The sequence below is a fragment of the Diuraphis noxia genome, unplaced genomic scaffold (assembly GCF_037042655.1).
Source record: "Diuraphis noxia isolate RWA-SAM2 unplaced genomic scaffold, SU_Dnox_SAM2 contig0001, whole genome shotgun sequence".
Taxonomy (NCBI): domain Eukaryota; kingdom Metazoa; phylum Arthropoda; class Insecta; order Hemiptera; family Aphididae; genus Diuraphis; species Diuraphis noxia.
In genome coordinates, this window is record NW_028301711.1 from 24898721 (window position 1) to 24925336 (window position 26616).

The 26616-nt window shown below is 28.0% G+C and overlaps 1 protein-coding gene across 2 annotated transcripts in view; it reads right to left on the reverse strand.

Moving 5' to 3' along the window:
- The window catches only part of LOC149060369 (limbic system-associated membrane protein-like), a 589994-nt gene that overhangs the window by 91519 nt on the left and 471859 nt on the right, over window positions 1-26616 (reverse strand). For both annotated transcript variants that reach the window (XM_089220603.1, XM_089220597.1), the window contains exon 2: window positions 13178-13306. In XM_089220603.1, coding sequence (XP_089076729.1) covers window positions 13178-13306 — 129 coding nt within the window. The remainder of the gene's footprint in view (window positions 1-13177; window positions 13307-26616) is intronic.

The window sequence follows — 26616 nt, forward strand, 5'->3', positions numbered from 1 at the left end:
AATATAGTTGAGTTTAAGTGAATTGAAAACTCTAATAGATAATCTCTCGAAATGTTCATTACTCAACGTTTTTAAAACAATTTGACTTCATTGTATTATAATATATTGTAAGTATTTATTTTACAAATAATAATCGCACGTATCTAATAAATTATTTGAGATCAGATCATAACAGTGGTTAATTAATTTCGACAAAAGTAGTTAGATCACATCCAATGACAATCAACTATTATACCAATGGCTATTATTTAACTTTCAAAATATTGTTTGAGAAAAATAAATTAAAAATGTATCCATAAAAATGCTTTGGAGTTACTAGGATGTAGTTTTTGTTCGTAACGGAAATAATATATCAGATAGATACCTCCTAAATATATGGTTCTTGGCAAATAATTACAATAAATGGAATATGCGATAACATAGGATGTTAAGCTCTAAATCAATAATGTTTTAGAGTACCTACATTACAGTCAATACTCACGTCCATTATACTTTATCATAGGAGTTGTATACAGATTTTGATGTTGTCATTAAATTTCAATACCACTGGTCTATTCACTGGTTTCAATACGTGGTCATTCTTGAAAATAGCAAATTGGGACGCAAAGATTAACCTTTGCCGTCTAGGCCTAATCTTATACAATTACAAAGATGTATAGAACGATGTTTATAAAAATCGCGCTGTCAAGCTGATTAATTGTTTTTTGTCCGATGTTTCGAAATGGAGAAACTCGCCAGTCCAGAATAATGAAGCATTCTGCTAAAAGTGAGAATTACAAGTAAAACAACCTCCTTCATTGTGCTACCATAATTTTTGAAATGAGATCAAGCCCATTTCAGCGGTTTTTACGTACAACTAATTTTAAAGCGTTTATACAAAAACTAAAATACATCTTCAGTTAATAAACAGTAAATGCAGTAATGAACCGCTTAAAAAATTATTACTTCTCTTCTTCTAAAATTAAACGCTATAGTGTAATGATATGATGTATTTATCGTCGAAATTTATTATTATAATTATCACTGATAAAATGTACACAATAATTAATGATTTGTTTTAATAACAGAATTATAGAAATTGTTCACATTAAAATAATAGTTTGTATCAAGAGTATAGTAAAATAAGATGGACGATTGAATATTTAAAATATTTCATTTTAATATAAACTAATATGAATTTATTTTAAATTTCAATTAATACGAGGTTTAAGTGGTTGTAACATATCAAATTATGGGTTTAGCAGTTAAGTCTAAGCCAGTTAATATTTTAATGATCAAAAATTAAAATACCATATTGTTCAGTGTTTTTGAGTAAACATTTTAACTTATACGAGTTCAAAATTCAATACACCTTATTTATCAATGTCTCTGATAAGCATCTTTAACTCAATTATTTATTTTCACTTTTTTAAAGTAGGTATCTAAACTATCCAGAATAACAATTAATTGATAAAACATGAGCATTTTTCCTTCCCATGGGTCAAAGAAGTATGTGTAGTATTATGTTTAACAATAAATAGGAATATAATATATATATAGACATTATATAGAATATATAATAATAAAATGAAAAGACACATTATTGTAAAACCAATCGTTCTGCTCAGAATCTAGATGTTCTACTTCTCTGATCGACAGTTGATCATAAGAAACAATTTATAATAAAAATAGTCTTCAAGAATTTATTAAATTTCATGTTATTGATGAACATCATATGACAAAAGCTCATAATAATTTTTATATGGACAATTCTTAGTATACAATCGTTTCAACGATGAACGGAAAATGTTTGAATAACGAAAATGAATCCAATCTGACATGATAAATTATATATAGGAAGCTTTCAATGTGCGTAATTATACAGTGAATAGCTTACGACTAAACGTATTTTCTTATTGAATTGAACATGTTTTCTATAAATAACAGTAGGTAGGTATATTTTTGAAAATAATGTCTATCTATTTAGAATAAAGTCTATTTATTCAGGCCCAGAAAAATAATACAACGGAAAGTTCATTGATATGCTCTAATTCTAAGTAGAAAAAGAAAAAAACCTTTTTAATCTCACCAGACAATGTTCTATAGTTACGGGACATTAGTCAGACGATGGAATTGTAATTACGCGCAATGCAGCTAAACTTAGTATGTCTTGCATTGTTTTGGATGGCCTCAATATCTTATATTAACGTAATTATTCTTGATCAATAAGAAATCCATATAGATCTTCATCGAACCACCTTTCGACACCTATTACGCGCTATTATTATACACATAGCCATGTTATTCTTTGTAACCTAAACTTCTTTATATTTTTTCCATATCCATTTCAAAGGATAATATTATATACGAAATTAATTAACATACGAAAGTATACTTTTTGATCAGTGCGCTTACATGAATTTAATATATATTTATTTTTTGAGGGAAGGGGTATGGTATGGTATCGTAACAATTACGTATTATTAAATCACAAAAATAAATACATTTATATACTTTTCATGTTGTAAGAGTGCATCCGATAACACCTCTCAAAGTGTCTATTTTCCCATCATTGACCATTATTATACAGCTTTCCTCAAATACGTGAACATTTTTTTTTTTAAATCGTATTTGATGTTGAAAACTACTGCTATATATAAATCTCTATGAGAATATATGTATAATATAGTATTGATGGATTTTTTTTTAGTTACCTTTCAATCGTTAATTTTAGTCACAGCCATAGGTAAATCGACAGATGAAAAAACTTTCAAATTTTGTTATTAGTAGAGAAAATGGCAGTAACATAAACTGACAAGTAATTGAAGTATGTATTTAATAATGCCTGGTTATGACTCGTAGATAGATAATTAAAAATGCTAAAACTATATTTTATGTTGAATTAATAAATATCAAGACATAATACTAAAATATAATTATTTTTGACTAATAAAATAAATATATTTTGCAAGATTTGCAAAATATGGAAATTTAATTGATTATTAAACTACATTTGTCACCTATTATAAAACAATAGACAATACTCCATACATTTACAACACAGTTTTCATGTTTGATTCATTCATTATATTACAATAGAGTGTTTTATATTATACTAGACTATTAGGTCACAGCAGTAAGATGGTTGGGTAATTTAATTAAAATGTACATAATTACTTTACTCAGGAAATTCTAAAACTAAATGTGCATATGTTTTATACAACTTTATCAAACATTAATAAATGAACAACGAAGTCAACTGAAATTTTTATTCTTAGAATTTACTATTCTTAAGAAGATTTCATATTTTTATTATAATTTTAAATAGGAATAACGCATTGATTATATACTTCATTAAATAATTAGGAAACTATCTTTACAGTGTTACATTTATTGACAAATTAATTATGCTCCATACTGTTTACAATATTCATATTTCGTTTGGTTACGTTTAACTAACTTTAAAACGGAAAAAATGTTTGTTTTGTAAAACAAATCATGCGAACAAATTTAATTCTAGATAATATATAATACTAATTATATCTGGAAGTAAAATAAGTTTTTCATATAAGAATATAAACATATAAAAATAAAATATGTATTTTAAAAATGACACGCTATTAATTTTTTATTTTTAGATATTTAAGGGTAGAAAACAATCTACGATTATCCCTTAATCATATAAATTTAGGCTCATATCATCAAAAAGTCAAAAATGAAATGCATTATAAATTTATAAAATTATAGAATTATGGCCAACGAGATACTTTTTGTATATTCAATTCAGGCCACTGGGCAATGCCCCAGTTGTCAGGTGACGATCTCGATTTATATTTATTCTGAAATAAATAGATGTTTAAAAAATTAGATTAATATTACATTAGTTCAAGAACTTTTAAATTTAGACTACTTAACAAACCCAAGTGACGTTTAATTCTCTTTACCTACAATAGTATAGACTATTATTTTATTTACTATTTAAAAAATTTGAAAAAAAAATCATTTAGGGTTGCTATTGGTTATAACATTTAGTATGGATTAATAAGATATTAGAAATTTGTTATTAGGTACCAATTTAAAAAAGATGTTTCACTGTTTCATGTTTAGTTCGAGAAAATATTATAATTGAATATAATTTTATTCCTGTAAGATTAATATAGGGTAAATCCATGGCAATTTGTTACGAGAAGTTTTGAATACGACTAACCGGGTATTAAACAACGAATTCAACACAAATTTTGAATCACATAGAGTTAGTATTTTTAACGGGAAACGAAGATCAGCAAGTATAATATATAGCACAATAAATGTTAGAAACATTTTATTTATACATTTTTTTACAACTCCATATCATATATAATAAACAAACATCGTAGAATTGTATTTCAAATACTATTATATACGATTTCAAATTTAATTAGGCTAACGCACCTGTAGCCAGTCTTTTAGACTACTTAAAACAATGGCACGCTCCAAATAGTTAACTACATACACTACGTGTAAGGAATGACCGTTTTCTTACATTTTTAAATTCGATTATTCAAGTGGTCCAACTGAAAAGAATTTTTCGTTTTCATGTATACGTACTAGAAGTATATTAGTTTCCAATTACTGTCAAAATGTAATAAGTTGAGAACAAAGATCAGCAAAATTCAATTGAGTTTTCAGATTTTTCAAGAACTCGTGTACAAGCAGTAAATATAACATTGAATGTGAATAAAATGATGATATGAAATATTTGTTTTCAAAGTTTTAATAATTTTTTATTGATAAAATTTGGTATATATTTTATGGACAAATATAAACTGTTCTAAAAAGTTTTTCTGACAATATTGAGAACTTTTTAGTATCCACGAGTAGGTAACTAAATTAAAATTGAAATAATATCAATCAAAGTACCTCTGACATTTATTTAACTATATAGACAAATGGATACTACACATAGATAATGTACAACAAATTTTGTAATAAAGCCGATAGTTGAATAAAATATAAACTACTCATAATATTTCATTAATCATTATATTTATAATTTATATAGATACACATAATTATAAAAACCTGCTAAGTTCAAATAAGATAAATAAAATTGGATATTATTTGCTTAATTAATATCCAATTAAAATCTCTAACTGAAATACTATATGCAAATATTGGCTATGAGCAATGTAATAATCAAAAATTAACAATTTTGTATGAGATTAATGAACATTAATGATATGGTAAAATATTGAAAACAAAAATTGTTTTTTTTTTTTTAACTTTTTATTCTGATTTTAAATATAAGTAACAATTCGTAATAGTAACATTTTAAAACGTTAGCGTTTTTCTATGAACTATATTATCGAAATAAGCGTTGTGTTAGTTATTAATTTATAATAATTAATACCAAATAAACAAGAAAGTAATACAATAATACGAGTAATAATGATAATTATTATTATTAACATCAGTGATAATCTTGTTACGTTGCATAGTACATTATAAATAGGTATATATTATTATTAATAGTCATTTTATCGTACTAATAATGGGAAGAGAGGAATACATTTGTTAAGTGTGAGAGGTAAGTGTGATATCATTCAACTATTTTTTTTTTAAATATTATCATAATAATAATTAATAATTATTATAGAGTATACCTACAACCTACATTAGTATTGAGTATTTAAAAGTATATCACTAATTATTATGAATATTTAAACAAACGAATTAACCGTTTTATAAATATATCTAGCAATGTGTAATTAATGAGTATAACTCAATATTCGTTACATTAGTGAATAATATTTTATCTATTTGTTTTCAATAGCTACACATTAGTGTACCTATGAGTAGCTTATATTTTTTTACGGTAAATACTCAATAGCTTTAGCATCAATCGCCACAATAGTAATTTATACAGGTCCAAATATAATTTCATATAACAAGCACCGGATCCGGCCAATAAGGTGGATAATATAATAATAATATAAAGCGAAGTATAAATGTACATAAGCAACCCTTCCCAGGAAATATTGTGTTACTTCAATTTCGAACGGCCTTTAATTGAGCGCTTATTACATTGTTGTGCTATAAATAATTATAATAATAATACGGCACGCGTCTTACGATCCAAGAATTAGGTCAACGCATTTTCGAAAGAGAAAGAGAGAGAGAGTTAGAGAGAAAGTGAAGGGGGAAACAAAAATCTGGGCCCGGTGGAAACGGCCGTGGTAGTTAAGGAAAATTTCCGATCGCTCGGATAGTGATGATAATGTCTTTGGCGTGTACAATCATAATATTATTTATAAACGCATCGTTAAAGGAGAGTAAAAAACCAGCTCCGGCTGTTTTAATTTCAATAAAAGCACCACCGCGCGTTACATTATTATTACCGGAGCGAGTTTGTTTAACAGCCGTCGGACTGACTGCGGATCACGTGTACAGTGTCGGCCAAACCATAATTCGGCTATAATAATATAACGAGAAGGATTTACACGCGTACTCGTAATACGTTTAAACGATATCGCGTGTTCGTCACCAATTAATAAAATGTAGACATATACGATAGCGGGCAGGGTCGGCGCGAACTCGAGAGGCCAAAATTCGGAAGTCCTTTTCTATTTCTTCTCCCTCAGTATAATATACAAAGTCAGGACGTGGGTGACGGTGGTCGTACTATATATTATTATGAACTTCACACCAAATCGCTGCACGGCACTCTCCGATTAGTGAAAAAAGAAATACCTCATCAACCTTGGACACGCGTATTCCAACTGTCCGGTCATTCCAGTCGCCATGATACCATTTTAAATTATTAGGAGAATTCGTTCGTCCTATTAGAGAATACAGAACGCGTTTTACATTACAAAGTTCCTATCTACTACCTAATTATATATATTTAATATATATTATGCATTTCACAAAAATTATAAGAAAATTCATTATGCATTAATGTAAACTGCACTTGGTTTTATTAAAAACAAGATAACGGCGAATGAGAAGGTTTGATTAAGTTTACAAACCGGCACAGTGTGACGTACGGCCAATATAGACGGTACACAAACGTTGAAATATTAAGACTACGGAAAATCATAGCATCATCATGATGGTATGTCACATCATATGGCTGTCTGATGTACAAAACATGAACGCCATCCTTACCAACCGATACAACTGATTTTACAAATACTGAATTTATAACAATATTTAAATATTTCATATCACTTTACACTTTCGAATGAGAGGTATCACAAAAAGGTGCAGCGGTGGCGTCCAGTGGTGCGTTCAATATTTCTTTTATTTGAGAAGGGACATGAAACACAATAATATTATTATTATATGACCATTATGGAGGATAAGGTCGCCAAAACCCACTTCGAAAAAGTTTTTGCGAACTTGTCGACAAGTATAACAAGTATAAGCACTAACCGGGGAGGGGGGTGGGGGGAGGAGGAAAAAACTGTCTTACCATGAATCATGCAATAACACACAATACTAAACCTCACAACTCGTTCATATATTTCAAATACATAATATACAAAAGTACTTCACATGCACATTCACAAAAAAAAATTTGCAGCAAAAAAAAAAAATAATCAAAATTATATTTCGTGATGAATTTATCTCACGTTGAAGTATTTGCTGAATGTTTCATAATAACATGGGTAGGCACCTACAGTGAAGCTTCAATTTATAGGTAAGTAATTGAAAAAAATAATAGCTAATGCTACCTAAATTCAATGGGTAGTACTCGTAATATAATATAGTAGAATAGAATATCTACATGACAATCGTATTGACGGTGCAGTTGCCTTCGGCATTTGATAGCAGTGGATGCGTAGATAAACCTTCAGAAATGATTTTCGGTTATCGTTGGGCAACGAATACTATAGAACTAGAGGACAATAATAACAATCATAACAGTAATAATAATAATAATAATAATAATAATTTAATGACGGGCGTGCCATCGCCGTTATTATTGCTGCAGCGTAATCAGCGCGGGTGCAAGTGAAACCGAATTATATATTGTCCGCCACGTGGCGATAAAAATAAATAATATCATGGTAATGATAATATTATTATTGTTATTATAAAGTAGGTAAGGTATATACATACATACATATATATATATATATACACCCGAACAAATGATAATAATATGGCCGACGTGGTTGGCACGGTGTATATCCAATATACCCATTACCACCGCCGGTAAACAGTCGTTATTGTGCGACCTGCGGGGAATTTTCAATGTTCTCCAAATAACTGCATTGGTTGAATGCGAGAAACATACTCTACTCGTCGGCAGTAAGGCGATAACGGCACCTACATACGAGTATATAGGTGAATGTTTACCAAATCACACCCATACCAGTTTGTTTTCGTACGATTTACACGGCGATCAGTTGTGGACGAATACCTATAATGTAGGCGATATAAGCCGTATATATCTAAAGAAAATACTATTATGTTACATCGAAAAAACCACAAATCAATAGATGTGTTAGATAATGATGAATCTTATCTACGGTAACAAACTTCAAAATTCATCAATGGATTTTTGTTTATGTATATAGGTCGATTCATCAAAATGATGCGCGTTCTTTTTTTTCAATGATGCAGTTATTTAAAATCTGATTTTTAAAATGTTTAAATGTACAATATAAAAACCATAATTTTAAATTATGCTGAGATTTAAATTAATTAGCAGATAGTTGTCCTGAATATTTCGGATTGTTAAAATCAAATTTCTAATGATTAGTTTCTATTTCAACTTTGTGTATTAAGGAAAATTAATTGGTCCATGATAGATGGACATTTTAATAATTGATATTAATTCATCAGTATAAATAATTAGTAAAGATGGTTCAATAAGTATGATAAATACTAGATCTAATATTATATCTCTGAAATGTTTTTGTAAAACCACTTTAATAGCTACTAATAACATTTTATAAACGAAAAAAGTATTAATTGTTTGTATTAAAAAAAATAAAAATTTCCTCTAAATGATTATAATACTAAAAGAAAAGAATGTCAATTGAAAAAGAGAAGTTGTTTTAGTCACAGCCTCGCAGGAGACTTCATAGGTAGGTAGTAGAAATGAAAAGAATTTTAAAACATGGTATTTTTGAAGGTATATTTAAAAAAAATCATCAGAATTTCCTAATCAAGAAAACAGTACATTTAATCATTATATTAATTCATCTTATGTCTAACGGACAGACCATCTCGGGTTAGTTCTGTTTCATACTACCTACGGGTAATCTGTTATAATTGTAGGTAGCACAGTCTTGGTGGGTCGATAAGAAATCTTTTTCTATGCAAGAACATAACATGTAAGTCAGTGTAGGGTTATACAGGGTATCCTACGTGGATTTACCCATTGCGATATCTCACGATATAATGGAGATATCAAAATTCTGGTTTTATAATAATTTTTACAGGGATAAGAACTAAAATTATTTCATTTTTTAATTTATTTTAATGTTTTTGTAAAAAATTTTAAAATATATTTTTATATTTGATTACATATTTCCAAAAATATTAAAGATAGCCATTTTTTTTTTGAAAATATTGGAGTTTCAAAATTGTATTTTCATTAATTTCCTTATTTTTAATATTTTTTCTAGTTTTGAAGAAATAAAATATGATTATAATTTATAACTATTAGGAACACTGATGGTATTGGGCAGGCCTTAAGGGAATGCGCGCGGCGCGGCGGGTCACATGTTTGATAACATTACGGTGTTAAATAATTCGTATTTTTCACGAAAATAAAAATAATATTAAAAATCAGGAAATTAATGAAAATAAAATTTTGAAACGTCAATATTTTCAGAAAAAATAAACTCTACAAAATGGCTATCTTTAATATTTTTAGAAATATGTAATCAAATAAAAAAATATATTTTAAAATTTTTTACCAAAACATTAAAATCAATTAAAATATGAAATAATTGTAGTTTTTATCTCTGTGAGTCTTAATAAAAAACCAGAATTTTGATATTACCATTATTTTGGGAGATATTGCAATTGATAAATCCTCCTGGGACACCCTGTAGATCTATTAGGCTTATTTAGAAATAATAGTACTTTCTATTTACTTCTACTTGTAAGCAGTACTGGGTTAATTCTTAATTTGTGAGACGGTGTTTTATGCAACAATTATGGTACTTGTAATAAATTAGCGCTACCAATGTTGTATATTATTTAAGTTGTACCTATAGACAATCTGCTCCAAAGTATTAAAAGAACCACAAATAGTTTGTGCCACATAGTCTGCATCGCACATTTAATTTCAATTATTGAGAATTATATGACAAATTAACTGAGCTCACATCATTAGCACATATAATATGCACAAATTACAATAAATTTTATTATATACCAAGTATATTCATTATTTTTACATAATATTATTTTGTTATAAACTGAAATATTGCTCCATTATGTAAAAGTACATTATTATTTTCACTTAAAATTACAAATAGCTTACATTTTCTATTGAAGTTTATGTAAACACATTTATTTTATATAAGTTAAAAAAATAATGAAAAATAATTTACTCTGTCAAAATTAACAATTTTGATAAATAAAATATAATGACAAAATATACTTTTAGCTTGTTTTATGTGTTGCAGATAATTACAAAATCTAAAAGGAGAATAGTTGTTGTTGGTAAAAATTGCACAGGCACTTAAATTGAATTAAATCTCATTTCTATAGCATGATATCAATATATATTGTGATCATACATAATCGTGTACTCATATATGTTTCATATTTGCTGATTCATACATCATATATCCACAAATTCTAAATCAAAGCAATATTCTGTCAAACACTGAAAATTGGCCCAATTGCCCAAATACGGATGAGGCCCATTGATAAATTTCCAGTTTTCCTATTATATTTTTATCGCGTTACATTTCATACGTTTGTTTGATAACAATAAACTCTATCGAATTTTCGACAAATATTTGGTTACAAAAGTAAATAGTTTAGTCTAAGGTATGACAAGGCGTTTAATCAAAGACAATAATAATAAAAGAACCGGGCAAGAATCGCAACGTTATATAAATGATTAATAAATAATAAGTAATAATTAATAACATTTAATACATGCAAAATTTTTCAAATGCATGAACTTTTTAACTAGACACAATTACGTGCAAAAATAAAAAACTATTGCATTGAGAATAAGTTCACCGCGACATTAAAGTGAAATAAATATTTATAGTAATATCATAATATACCAAAGTCAAATTGTGACGCGTAAATAATGAAAAGTATTTAAGTAAAATCAAACTTGACATAATATAATCGGACTGTCCGATTTACTGACAAAATAACAATTATAATAGAAGACTTAGATTTTTAAAACGTACCCACGGTGGATAGCGTGAAAAAATACACGATTATGAATCATGGTGTAAGTAAAATATTTTAAATAAAACTAACTGAAGGACAATAATGAAATATATCATAATATGTTCACCTTCAAGACAAATTTATTTTTTAAACTCGCATTCTAGTCTTAATATTGGAATCCGTTATCAAACAAATCTATATACCTACATTATGCAAACAGAATTTTAGTCGATAAGTCTTTAAACTGTTTATATTACAAATCGAATTTATAGTCAAAACAATATCGTCTTGTGAACACTGGCGGCACGATCGGGTATAAGTGTGGATAACGAAACTAACTTTGTATGTAAACGGTTTTAGGCGATTCTCTAGTGAATAACACGACACCAAACTCATACGAGTTTTCAATTAAATTGTATTGGGCACCACCAGCCCATCGTGGAAGTACAATCTCATTAAACTTCTGCACGCATTTCATACGAAATGACCGCCAAATTAAATTTCCATATCAATATTAAATGCACTATACTGGTTTGAATTATTTCATTAACTGAAAATCGTAGTAAATATTATATACTGTGTATACGCATGACATGTTAAATTTAAATTATTCCACTGGATTTTAAATGATATAATATATTTGCACTTAAGCAAATTTATTAATAACTATTAATAATATACATAGAACATTCGTCTGGTGGATGAGGTGTTGTTTTGAAAATTCTTTAGATAAGTTGACTTACAAATAAAAAATACTAATTTAAATTGATGGTGACCAAATTAACTATGTGACTGGTAAAATCAATTAAATACGTGGGTTGTGAAAGTGTTTAAAGGATAAAAATGTTTATTGATTTTCAGGTAGATAGTAGATACGTCACGTTGTGTTTCTGTACGTTAATGTACGTTGAATGTACGATAAAGTAAGGGAATATATAAGAAAAATACTTATTTAAAGAACAACCTTTGTTATTTTTGTAAAAAGTTTTTTTTTATTGTTTTTAAATAGAAAAATGTCAGGAGCTAATTTTTTTTTTGTAAATTGAATAAAAAAAAAAAAAAAATATTTATACTTAACGGAAATATTACATTATTATTGTAGTGATTTGTTTTTCATTAGGTATAATAAAAATATGGGAAAATAGGAACTATAACATTTTAATGTCACTTTAGAATTTTATTGTTAAGTTATACACATTTTTTAATCTCGTAAGTGTCATGATGGGTATTCTATTAGTACCATATAAAACTGCAAGAGCACTTAGTAAGTACAGTAAAATAAGTTTTAATGATTTTGCCAAAATTGCAAGTACTTGCATGGGTTTTTCGTAAACTTTTCCAAAACTATTAATTTTGCAATCAAGAAAAATGTTAAATACTATTTTACTTTTTTTTTATTAGTGTTCATTTTCCTATCGATAGCGAACTGTATAAAACTTTAAAAGCACTTTTAGTGGTTGAAAAACTTTCATACAAGAAAAAAAATACATAATTATTTTAGAACTAATATAGTTTCTTTTCTCCATTCCATTTTTAGACTTACCCCCATGTCCCAAGTATGAGTCATGACGATCAAAATTAGCATAATATTCGTCAACAATCATAAACTTTAAATTGTTCTACAAAAAGCGTCTATAACGATGTATCGTTTAGCGGAGATATTACATTATTTAAATATTCGCAGGTATGTTGATAATTTATTTTTGTACTTTTAAACGAACAATTGTTTTAAATATTTTTTACCTTGGGTATGATCGTGTAGGTAGGTGGTATAAAATAACATTGTGCTAAAAAACTACATGTAAATATTTAAGTCTGAATAAATACTTAAGCTTACCCGGATTATATACTTCACATGGTAAAACAATTGTATCTTTGGTGACCACCTGGTATGTGCTCGGCTTGTTCAAGAACTTGGGGATCTTGTTCGGATCAACTGGTACATACAAATCGGCGTTGTCCAATTCTGTAAACAAAAGAAAATTATGACAGTTAATATTAAAATCGATTTATGAAGGAAATACAATGTACGTCTGACAAAAACGTACATTCATTGGTCATATTCAAAGATTTTTTTAAATATTTAAAAAATTTACTTTACATTTGATGGAACACGTTTTTATATTTGAAATTATTATTTATATTACCTACTTTAAATTATTTAGGAGTTTAGAGCTTGGATATTTGAAATTAGTTATTTCTCTAGAAATTTATTAAATGAATGAAAAATATACTCACTGCTTAGCAGACATTATGCAGAGTAAACTTGTAGACCATTAAAAATAATAATAAAATAATAGCATTAAAATTACCTCAATAACGGTAAGTATTTGTGATAAAAGGTTTTGCAAATGCCTTATAGAAAATAATTGAATTTCATAAATTAAAAACCTATGATAATAATAATAATAATAATAATAGAGTAGTATTTGAGGACACTATAACATTATAAGAATATTTCACAACACAGAATGGCATTTATATTGTGGGTATTTTAAATTTGTCTTATGTATTTTTGTAATTCAAAATTCAAAATACTGTGTGAACCTAATTTTTATATCTTAATGATTACTTCAGAGTTTAGAGTTTAGACACACGCATCATTAAACATGAGTAATAATCTAAATATCAAATTATGATTCCGATGATGCTTAAAAGCACTCATATCGTATATGGTTCTCGTTTTTAAATAAGTAATAATAATAATAATAATAATAATAAAAACATAAAAATGTTATTTATTAATAATGCATTAATTTTTTTTTCACCAAAGAACTTCATACGAACGAAAAATTTATAAATAATTTAATGTATGTCGAATTTTCAAACGAAACGTCAAAAATTACTTTTCCACTCCACAGTTTTGAATTTTGCATGAGATTAAATGTAGTGTATAAATATAAGGACAAATAATATTTTTAGGTTTCCCGTGGGGATTGCACAAGCAGTGATCAAATGTACGACCGATTCTCATGACATATCCTTCGAAATTTTTGTATAAATATATATATCGTAATGGTTCCCTAACTGTGATGCGCATCAAGACCGCTCAAACGAAAGAAAAAAAAATGATATTTAAATCGGTCGTTTATCTGTGCCACAGTCAATATAAGTTACTAGTCTTGTACTCACACCACTGCATATTGGAGTATTCAAAGAGAAAAACCTTTTTATATTAACCAGGCAAGAGTAAGTATGCAGCGTGTGTAAGCTTTTTGAAATGGAAAAAAGCCAAAATGAGATTCTCTTTTTCTTTTTAACCCTTAAGCTCAGTTATCACCAAAAAATAGGGATGCGAGATGCCAGGAATATCCCAAAAAGTAAAAGTGCTAACTTCTATTTCTTTCCGATGCTTCACGTACAATGATAATTATATTTTCAAATCATCGTCATTTGTACTATTAATTTCGAAAATAAGATAGGTAAATACTACCATGGCATGTTCCCGTGGACGATATCACTATAAATACATAGAATATCCTATTAAATCAAATTTAGGTAGATACGTTATAATAAGGTATAACATTAATAGTAAAATTAATTCAATTTTTGAGTGTAAATACATAGAACGTTGACGTATCTCAACAAAATCTTAAAAACAGAATTATGTATTAATGTTTTGGTTGGCACATACTGAAAATAAAATATGATTTAAGAAACAAAATTCTCAAAACAACATGACCATGAGTAATTTCCACTGTGATCGTATATTTGTTCAATAGACAGCTAACAACGTTGTCGACGACACTATTGATGCGCAAAAATATCTTATAAACATTCTACAACGTATTATATGAAATTAAATTAAATCTATCTAGTTTTCATCATCAAAAATTTGTGTGATATTTCAAAAAGTCAAATGTATTCCAATAATTTCTCTACAAGGCTATCATGGTTATGAAAGCAGTTTTTTTTATTCATTTTCAGCATATCATCGTGATAATAAATAGAACAGTGGTTAACGAGTCTAAGATACTTATTTTTTTTTTTTTTTTTTTATTTAAACTTTTTCATACAATTAATATATAATGTACTTAATAAGTTATTTATGTTGTGACGTACCTATAATGTGACTTATCTTGATTATAATCATTATCAAAATAATCGTGTATAACCATATATTAAGGTGTTTAATTTAAAAAAGTGAACATTTTTCGCACCTTGGGTTGATCACTCAGAGCAAGTGTACTAAAAAAGCGGATGTTACAGTATTTCCCAATTTTTTCATTACCTACATTTGAAACCGATTATTATCGCATTCTAAAAAATTAATCTTAGCTGGGTTGTTTTTAAATTTAGCATAAAATTAATTTAAAACTTGATGATCATTTTCGTTTTTAATTATAAAGTTAGGTTATATAATATATATACTAAGTAATATATTAAGTAAAAATATAAAATATGCCCTACAAATTTGTTATTTTCTTTTTTCAGAATAATATGTAAAAAATGAACTAAGAAATTAAAATTAAAAAAATATATATACTGCGAGTTAAGTAGTTTTATATATGTGATTTTATATTGAATATGTTACCATTTTGGTGGGTAATTCTAACATATTACAACAATTAATATAATGTCTGGAAAAAAGATATAACACAAAATATAATATTTGATAAAAAAAGAGTAGTTTAGAATAAAGTCTGATCATTTTAAAACCAGCAATGTTATAGCAAGCTAACGTGGCTTAAAAATTGTTTTCATAATTTTAATTAGTGTTTTTCTACTACATTTTTGTGTTTTTTTTACGAAGTAAAATTTTTTTTATTAAGAAGTTCATAATAATATTTTTTATTAACATCCAGCACGTAAAGTTCACAGGATTATTATTATTTTTGCACATCCTATAATAAGCACGGGATTTCACGGAACGTGATAATCGTACGATTAAACGATTATTATTTGGAGTGTAAAACACCATGGATGTTTGAATAAAATATTTAAACGCATCTGATATGCGTTTTAAATATTTGATTTTATTTATGCAGATCAATGGGCAACGAATTGACTAATTAATAATGTAATCCAATCGATGGTAAAACAATAATAGAGTGTGGATATTGAATTCACAATGATAGTAGTAAAAATAAAAAAAAAACACAAATGATTTCCCTTTGGTCGAAAGGTTTTAAGTAACATCACTAAATATTAATTAGCCATAAATAATCGATGTCATGCAGGTGCTTGGACTATAGGAAAATGTCCACTTTTACGGCCATAAATGTGCAATAAAAATGGAATTTTTTATTTATAATTTTTTTCCCCTTACACATTGTATGCAATATTTAAAAACGATGAAGCGTTCGGTGGAAGGGTCGAATATAACCTTTTAAAAACCCGTTAGAACGGTGCGTGATCTCCCTTTGCGTTTACCGATTCTGAACGTCATTGTTGCTGTCGTCCCTCTCAGTATCATAATCCCCCACACAAAGAGTTTTATGTTACAAACTCACATTATTGTTTTTTTTCCATTTCGGCATAGTTTGCTTGGTGTACAAGACTTTCACCTTAGGTCCTCGAGACCCTTACGCATTTTAAATTCATTACGCCGTTGGACGCGCTCCCGCGTTTAGGTAGTTGTATGATAAATAAATAATACACTTTGTTACATTTCAATTGTTTTTATTTTAGTAAAATTTCTGACCATTTGGATGCGATATTAAAGTAAGTTGCTTTGAACACTATTGTCACACGTACCTACCTATAATACTACGTGAACAACGACGAAATTGTGGCACTATAAGAATGGGGGTTTTTTTTGCTATAAAGTTTTACGGCTGAAAAACGTAACGGAAATGAATTCATATGGTGACACACGGCATTGAAAGTTTTTTGATAGAATAAAAGATTTACAATGTATCTACACCAAAATAGTCAGTTTAAATATTATGCGCGTGAGACGAATGTTATACTATACGATTAAAACAAGTCGTTTGGTGATCGTATAAAAGTTGTTAAACTTATTAATATTAAATTGGTAAATCCATGTTATTAGATACAGTGTTATACCACGTCGTAAATACGAGGTGTAGCTCGTAGGTTTGTCGTAATAGAAGTTAATTTTTACATCGAATGCATTACTCTTGTGGATATTTAAAGTCAGCATTATGTATTGTGATTCATCATTATTGTTTTATTTATTAGTTTTATACTTACGTTATTAATTAAAATATATATTTTTTTTAACTATCTGGTATAGTTTTATTTCATAAATATAATATGATATTAAAAGAACAATAACAATAACAATCAATAGATTTTCGTAATTATTTACTACTTTGTAATTTTATAGTGAAAAAAAAATCTATAATTATTTTGTAGCTTTGTGTTTTCTGTACTCATCATTCGTCCAAATGCTTCAATTTATAAGAAGAAAAAATTGAAATGGAAAAAAATGAATTCTTTTGAAAAGTTGATGAATGGACAAAAAACGGACTGCTGGTCGAGTATTCAGTTTTTAATACCTTCGCGAGTTACTCTGCATTTCACTCTAAAATAACCGATGGCCGTTGTACCTTGTACGTTCAATTAAAAAAAACCTCATTTGAGTATTATTTTTTTTTTTCATGTATTTATTCGCTTCATCTATAAGACCTAGATTCTAGACATATTTCGATGGACGGGTGGAAGAGGTGTTATTAAAGATGAGAAACAAGTTTTTGAAAATGTGTGCTAAGAATATATTCTATACGTACACTGAAACGGACTTATTTGTAACTGACGAAGGCTGATGTGCAAACAAGTTCTATGTTTATTATAATATTAAAAATATAATGTATAATGTATATTATTATCATCGAGCGACTATATTATGGTTGTATCGATGAATCAGTATTTTTATGAGTTCATATCGTGCAATTATAAATTACTACCTAATACATTATACACATGACAATGTTATATTGTTTATGCTCGTATATAGTATAATGAGCCACAGCTGTTGTACATGACCGTTGTTATAATTCAGCATTGTCAAACACAAAATACAATAGTTTATAAAGAGGCAGGGTTTATGCGAGCAGAGTGTGGGAATATATAAACATAATATAATTTTGGTCTAAAGTAAATATTGTCAAATCTCCCATATGCACCTGTACTTATATTCAGTGTTCTATCAATATTTAAATTATGTATATAAATTTAGTAGGATCGTGGTTTGCGATATGGTAAAATGATGTCAAACAATAGTGTAAAAATGTGTGAGTACAATATTTCGACCGATAATAAGCCGACGTGAATGTGTACACTGTAATAATAATATTACAGTGTATATTAAGCATACAGTGCATAATGAGACCGCGAATTCAATTTACTCGTGAAAATCAATAATTTTTTTTTACTTATGTACATTTCAGTGCTTCTAATGTACTTTAAAATGTGTATAGTAGCACACAGATTTCGATCTGGTGAATTTAAACCTTGTACCACGTACGACAACAATTCCCATAATAAATTGTTTTAAATCGAGTCGCATATGATGTACACACATTTAGTAATTTGTTTTTAAATATATTTTTTCCATCGTAACACTACCAAAGTAGGTAATTACAATTTTAACAGTCAAAGCGTAGATTCATCAGCTATACTAAGCCACCTTATTTTTATCCTTTTATATAGGTAATGTAATAGTTCAAATTCCGATTGTTAGAATTCTTAAATACTTATCTGTGCAAAAAAGCTGTGGTACTAGGAATATTGAAATATACGTAATTCTAATTTTGATTTTTATATCGTTTTACGGGAGTGTACCTGTTGTTAATGATATAATTAATTACAAGTGAGTAAGAATAAAAAATTATATTTTGTATCCAAATCTATAGGTAAATTAGGACGACTATAAGTAATAATAGAAATAAAGGAATTTAATATTTAGTTGATTAGTTAATTACTAATTTATTGTAATAGACATACAGTGTGTTCACGATATGATGTAACACTTAATATTTTCTCTGGATGACTTTTGATTGAAATGGGATTTTCGGGAGGTAATAGGGTGTACCTAAATACACATTGTCAGGCAAAATTCAAATTTGAAATTCTCTCAGTACGCGCATCCGCAATACAACTTACTTTTTTTTAATGGCAATACCAATTTTTTTATACGGATTCAGGTAGAGTATTTTTTTTCAAACAATATTTGTATAAAAAGTTTTTTTCTAATTATAAAATTGGCAAAGTTACATAATGGTAAAATTTAATATTTATGTAGGTATTATAATCTGCTTTTAATGGCATTTTTATAATATTGATTTTATAATTGAGCTACCTATTTTTGATATTTTTAATTTGCTACTTGCATACAAAGAAGGCTAAAATAAATTATTTAATACCGTTATTTGCTCTATCTAAAGTTGCAAGTTAATAAATAAAAATAGTTGAAAGTAAAGAAAATTAAAAAAATTAATACTACGAATTCGTTTATTTAAATTGTATTGAATTAACATATCCAACAATTTTAGAACTTATTACTATTAACTTATTGATACTTTTATCTGATAAATTGTTCAAAGTCTCCACCTTGATTTTACAAACATGATTTCAAATGTCTCAACAATTCTCGTGATATTGCTCCTTTTATTAATTGATCTTCAGTAAAATTATTACATGCCACTTGTACCTACCTACATAAATATTAAATATGACCATTCTGTAACTTTGCCAATTTTATAATTAGAAAAAAACTTTTATACAAAAATTCTTTGAAAAAAATACTCTAGCTGAATCCGTATAAAAAATGTGTGTTGCCATTAAAAAAAAAGTAAGTTGTATTGCGCAAGAGAATATCGAGAGAGTTACAGATTTGAATTTTGCCTGACAATGTGTATTCCTATTTCAATCCAAGGTCATCCAGAAGAAATATTAAGTGGTACCTCAATCGTGAACATACTGTATATTTAAAAATCAAAAAATGCCAGTAGAATAATATTATAGGTATTATATTATTTTAAATCATCTTAGCTTCCATATATACTCGAATTCTAAATAAATTTAGTTTAGTATTATCCTAAGTATGTAATGCTTAGAAATTGTAGGTAGTTATTATTTATTCAAATTTCGTTTTTCTATACGTCAAAGTAAAAAAAAAAAAAATGATATTTTTGTAATTTACTGTAAATATTGCAGTTCTCTCATGAATAAAATAAAGGAAAATATGGTGTGTTGTGTTTGTTTAGTGTATCATCTTGTATACCTACTATTTTCTTTTTGTTTATTTTTAAGTCTTAACAATCCGTTTTTAATTATTCAAGAAAAGTGTAGTGGAGATAAACTACAAAAAAAAAAAAAAAAATACAAAAAAATTACTTATTGTTTGAAGAATATGCAAGTCAAAGGATATGATTCCTCAAAAAGAACATTTTAGTAATGAAATATTTTATTATATATTTATTGTATTCCTTCACAAATAATGATACCTAACACAGAACAAAAACTAGTACGATATAGATGCTGAAATCATATTGGATGGGTCAGATCTGTTTTAAAAAGCTACTATATTATAAATTTATTAGGTTAGTAGTTACACGAGAAACTAATTAAAAACAAATTAATACTTGTAATTATTCTTATACTGAAAATAGGAAGTAGATAAATAAAGAAAAATATCAAATTCAAACATTCGGTAGACAAGTAATAAAAATTAGATCAATACGTGTTTTAATTTTTGGCTTTCCAAAGTAAAGGTTTCTCTAAAAGTTTTAAAGATTTTAAAATGTACAAGATGAGTCCTTCATATTATTACCTTGAAATATTGATGAATTAAATCATAATTTGTATTTTATGGTGGATATTTTACTAAGAATAATTGAAGTTAATGCATTGATTAAATTTGATTTTTCGATAAAAATTAATTTTTTTTTGTTAATTTGAAGATTGTTTTGACATTTTTTTTATGTGAGTACAATCATTTAAAGGTATTATAATGTTAATATTATAGGTAATATAAATTTAGATTTTAGATTCAAAATTTAAAATTTAAAATATATCATGGGTACTTTGGAAATTATTTTATTTTTTGTGAAGTGAAATTCCACTTCAAATACTATGCTAAATACGATGATTTATGGCGGCTTTAAAGTTTAAAATAATAATATAATACTAGATTGCATCGAGGTGAGTGAAACGTAAAGAATGATCAACATTCAGCTAAATCATTTGTTACTCTGTCCACGACTAATATTTAAAAACGTTTTACTTTTATATATAACTTTAAACGAAATAAATTGTATTATTTTTTAAGATTAAATTTATTGTTAATTGACCAAGTGTGAACGCCATTATAGTTATGAAACCAACCATATTAAAATGTATGGCATAAAAAGAAATATGTGTAATATAAAATATATAACACAGTTGTGTGTTTAAATGATTTATGGTATAAAATGCGTTTGTTTTATAGTTGTTTTGATGTATTGTATACAATATTATACAAGTAAAAGCAAATTACTGTTCTGCAAAGTTAAAAATATGTGTTTTGCATTTAGTAAGTCAATAACAAAGTTTATTACAACTATATATATATATAGTTAGGTTGCAAATGTAATTTACGTCTAATTGAATAACGTAATGAAATAATATTTAAAATTTATTTAGCACTTTAGCAGCCATTATTTCTTGAATCAAACGAGAACTAACATAATATTACATTTTGATGAATTTCACATTAATCTAATATGATATTATGAATTATTGTTATTATTATCACAATGTTTCACAGCGTTTAAGTGATTATGGTGCATTGTTAATTATTCTGGCATAAATATAAAAGAGTAAATTAATTCAAATGAATTGTTATCATTGTTGTACGAAAGATAACTTCAGAAACAGTGAAAAGTATGGCTACTAAAATAGTTGGAGAATTTTTACGGATTCAGTGAAAAGTGTAGTATTAGTATTAAATAATTTTCTTCAAAAGGAAATGACGGAGAAAAGTTTTAAAACAAACACTCAGACAATCGATCGGAAGCTAGTTATAGAATTAATTCCACACGATGGAATATTTTTTTGGATCGCTCTCAGACTATAAATAATAATATTAATATATCATTACCTATAGCATACAGTTTTTAAAATACGATCTAATATTTATCATCCCATAAATTTGTAGCGTCCCTACGTCGTTTGAATTGTTTGGAATTCAATTTCATCGTTCCACTTGGTATGGATATTTTGCACTGGTCTCAAAAATCGATGCGATAATATTATTATTTTGCACCTTCTTTGGGAGAACAATCGGTGGTGGCGGCGAATTTAATGCGAAGTACGAACGTCTTGTGCAAGTGCCTATATAAACCAGAGATTATCTGGCTATTCCGAAACAATACCGTCAAGGCCGGAGGGAAAACGTTTCTCGGATCACTGGTTATAACATAGTAAAACGATGCCCGCAGATCGTCATTGTCGTCACCCACGTTTCCCGTCATTTCAATATACCAAACGGCACTTTAAGTGGGTAGGTACCCGAACCTGAGACACTGTGGAGAAAAGATAAACAGCGCAGGGATTTTGATCTCTGGTCGTTTCTCGAAGATTATTATACGGATGACGTTATTTGTTCTCGTCAAACGACGTGCTGCAGGTCGCACACCACTAACTGCATAATATAAGGATGATAGTGTTGGTGTATAATATGGCCATGTTTGTTCTCGTGTGTTTTCGCTCGGCTACTTTAACAACGTATATACTATTAAGAAAATAAATGTCATAACAATAATGACAATAGTAATTAAAGAAACAAGTGTGTAAATGATATACAATTTTCTACTGTCCTCGTGCTGAGATTTCCCACTACGGGAATACGCGAGCTTTCCCGAATGTGAGCGTAAATTTATAATATGGCATTTTTGTGTATAATTGACAAGCAATAATTTGGTTCATGAAAAAAAATAAATACTCAAGAGCCTAATACTCCAATATTATAACATGTAATTCAGTCGAATATAAATGATTTATGTATAGACAAATCATCTATTGGCAGGAGCATACTCTTCACTGTATGAACAAACATATTTATGTAACCCTTTCGCAGTATAGGTCTAAAATACATTTTTCAAACTAGAGATTCATAAAACAAATAAAATAGAAATTTTCAAATATATAATTTATTGATAGTGGTCAACAGTATTCAATATTTACAAGTTTCTATGAGTGCGATATTAAAGAAAATATTAATTGATATCGAGTAAAATGTCTTTATTCGAAATTATTTCAGTTTTTCAATAAATTCACTTATTATGTATTTCTTACGTTTCAAATTTATAAGAGCACCAAGAGCTGTTTACATAACTCGGATCAGTTCGGACTCAACTGAGACATTTTTTCGCTTTTAATACAAGTTTTGCAAAGCTGAACATCAACGTAACTTATTAATTAATCAATAAGTAATTAAGTTTCAGTTAAGTTTGTTTTAATCCATTGATACTAATATTTATTTTTTATTATTAGAAAATTAAATATTTGCCACATATAAAAATTAATACAATACTAAGTAATGCAATATACAAGAAAATTAAAAAAAAAAACATGATAGTTTGAATGAAAAATGGCTATCTACATCTTTTGATATTTACAATGGTACGTTTTTAACAATTTGAATATGATTATTAATTTATATAGAAATTTATATAGTAAGATGAATTTTCTATCTATTATGTATATTATAGTAAAAATAATAGTTTTATTATCAGTAATCATTAATATCAGTGATGGTTACGCTGAGACGTAACTGAATGGTTTAATATTTACAACACATCAATTTTTTGCTAATAAAAGCATCACATTTTTAAATGCTTACATTTTAATAACTTTATTTCCTTTACTTTTATTCTTATTTGTCATAGTCATGAATAGTTTTTTTTTTTATCTGTGGTATTATCCATAAGAACTAATAATGTGTATTAATTGGTATTTTGGTCCAATTAGCGGACACTAGAACATTTTTGTCGGGAATGCAACAGAAATTGATAAGTATGACAGGTGTAACTTGCAGTCAAGTTGTGGAGTTATCAATATTTTTTTATTTTGGACACACCATATCATTTATTGCATGCCTCAGATAGATGTGTCAATATTTTTCCAGCTACGCAGCTGGACATCTCTGTTACTGTCTGACACAATAATATTATATTATTTTATTAAAATGTGTATTATAGGTAATATCATATTATAATTATTATAATCATTCGACTGGCTACACAATCTGGAGACAGTTGTATTACGGTGGACACTATTCGAAGGGTTTTGTATCCGCCTCTGGCATATTACTATATCACTATACCATACCGGTATTTAGGCCACTTCCGGATTTTGCTGACAGTATAATATAGTCGTTTACGTTCCACAACTGATTGCATTGCGAAGTTTGTACGACCACGGCCATCGTCGTCCAACGGTCGATAAACCCGTGCGGACGTTCGCTAAACGTTTACACCGAACGAAATTCCGCATAGAAACAGATAATTGAATAAATAATTGAATTTGAATTCAAGTAACTATCATTATTATTGTTACATAATAATTATAGAATGAACAACTATAATATTATTATTTTAATTAAAGTGTACTATACAGCTTGAAATAAACTCCTACTAAAATGAAATTTATTCACATCAATCATTATAATATTGTATTAGATTAATGTAAATTTATTTAAAAAATTCAATTTTATAAACTAGATGTTCATAATATTGCAAGTGAGTAAATATATTATATTATATCATATTTTTCTGCGTTTACTGTAAAATTAATTTAAACGGACATGACCTCTTTCTGGGGTAATGTTCATGATTAAATCTTATATCGTTATGCGTGCGTATGTATAAAATCAAGTTTTTAAAATATGCTGTTAAATAATAGCGCAAGGTGTAATAGTTATGTCACGTCATTAAAATATTCTAAAATCTGGTATTGAATATAGTTAAAATGTAGTTGCTTTCATTTATAAATATGCGATGCTAGATATTGCAATTTAAAATATATATTATTATAATATTTATGTAAAATATTTTTAAATAAGATACCGTTAACCCATAGAGTGGATGTTTTAATATGAACTTTACACGTTATGTTGGTATTAAAAACATTTATAAAATTTGATTTTTATTATTGTTTGAATATATGATACGAATTCGTGATTTGTATGATATATTATGTTCTATATTTGTTAGGATGTTATCGTCAATAATGAAACTTGAACATTGTGATGATATCTAGTTATATATAGTGTTCAGACAAAATTAAACTCATTTTACCATTAGCATTTAAAAAAAAAAACTTTTTTCTGCCTCAAATTAAACTGATCTGTTTCCATACTAGTATAATGTTATTAACTATCATACAACATTATATGTATAATATATGTATAGTCGGGTTATATTACTACAGCGTTTTAATGAAATATATTCAAGAAAATAATATAATCGTAGGTTATTGAGGTTGTAGCCTTCTTACTGCTTCTTCTTCATTTTGGCTTCGGCCTTTAAGACCATGCCTCTAAATACAAATCTTGCTATCTGTCTCTGTTCTCTGCAGCTTCTCTCCATCTGATTCCTGGATCTAACGTTTTTAAGTCCTTTTTTTACCAAAACCCTGTCTTCCCACCACAACCTGTAACGGAGTTCCCATTATCACATAAAACGGTTCTTCTCAGGACCACCAATCACAACACAGCACGCACAAACGATACCACCGTAAGGGGTATGTAGCGAATTAAAAAACATTCTGGTCATTTTACATTCCCAAAAAACACGGCTATAGATAGAGGAGACCGTAACGAAATAAAAAATACTATTACCATAATCATAACCTCAAAATTGTACGAATAGCTAGCCAAACCGTACCGACGGGAAACACAGTTACGCACGGCGGCACACCTATGGTTTACGAGTCGGTACGGGACACGGTATATAAACCGATCACATTTACGGAACATCATCATTCGTCCGCCAACAACACTACCGTCAACATCTACTTGAAATGAGACGGCAACAGACGTTACGGCAGCGAAGACACTCGTCAAGACGAGGCGGCAACCGACGATACTACAGACTACTGCAACGAAGACACTCGTCAAAAACGAGACGGCAACTGACGAATGACGATACTGCAGCGAAAACACTCGTTAAAACGAGGCGTCAACCATCGATACCATCACAGGAAGACAATTGACGATCCCGACGGGTACATGGTGCAATATATTCACTGTACGACATAGTACCGAGGCAATTATTGTACTGTAATACGCCGTGTGCAAATACCAGCGGCCCTACACGCAGTTTTGCT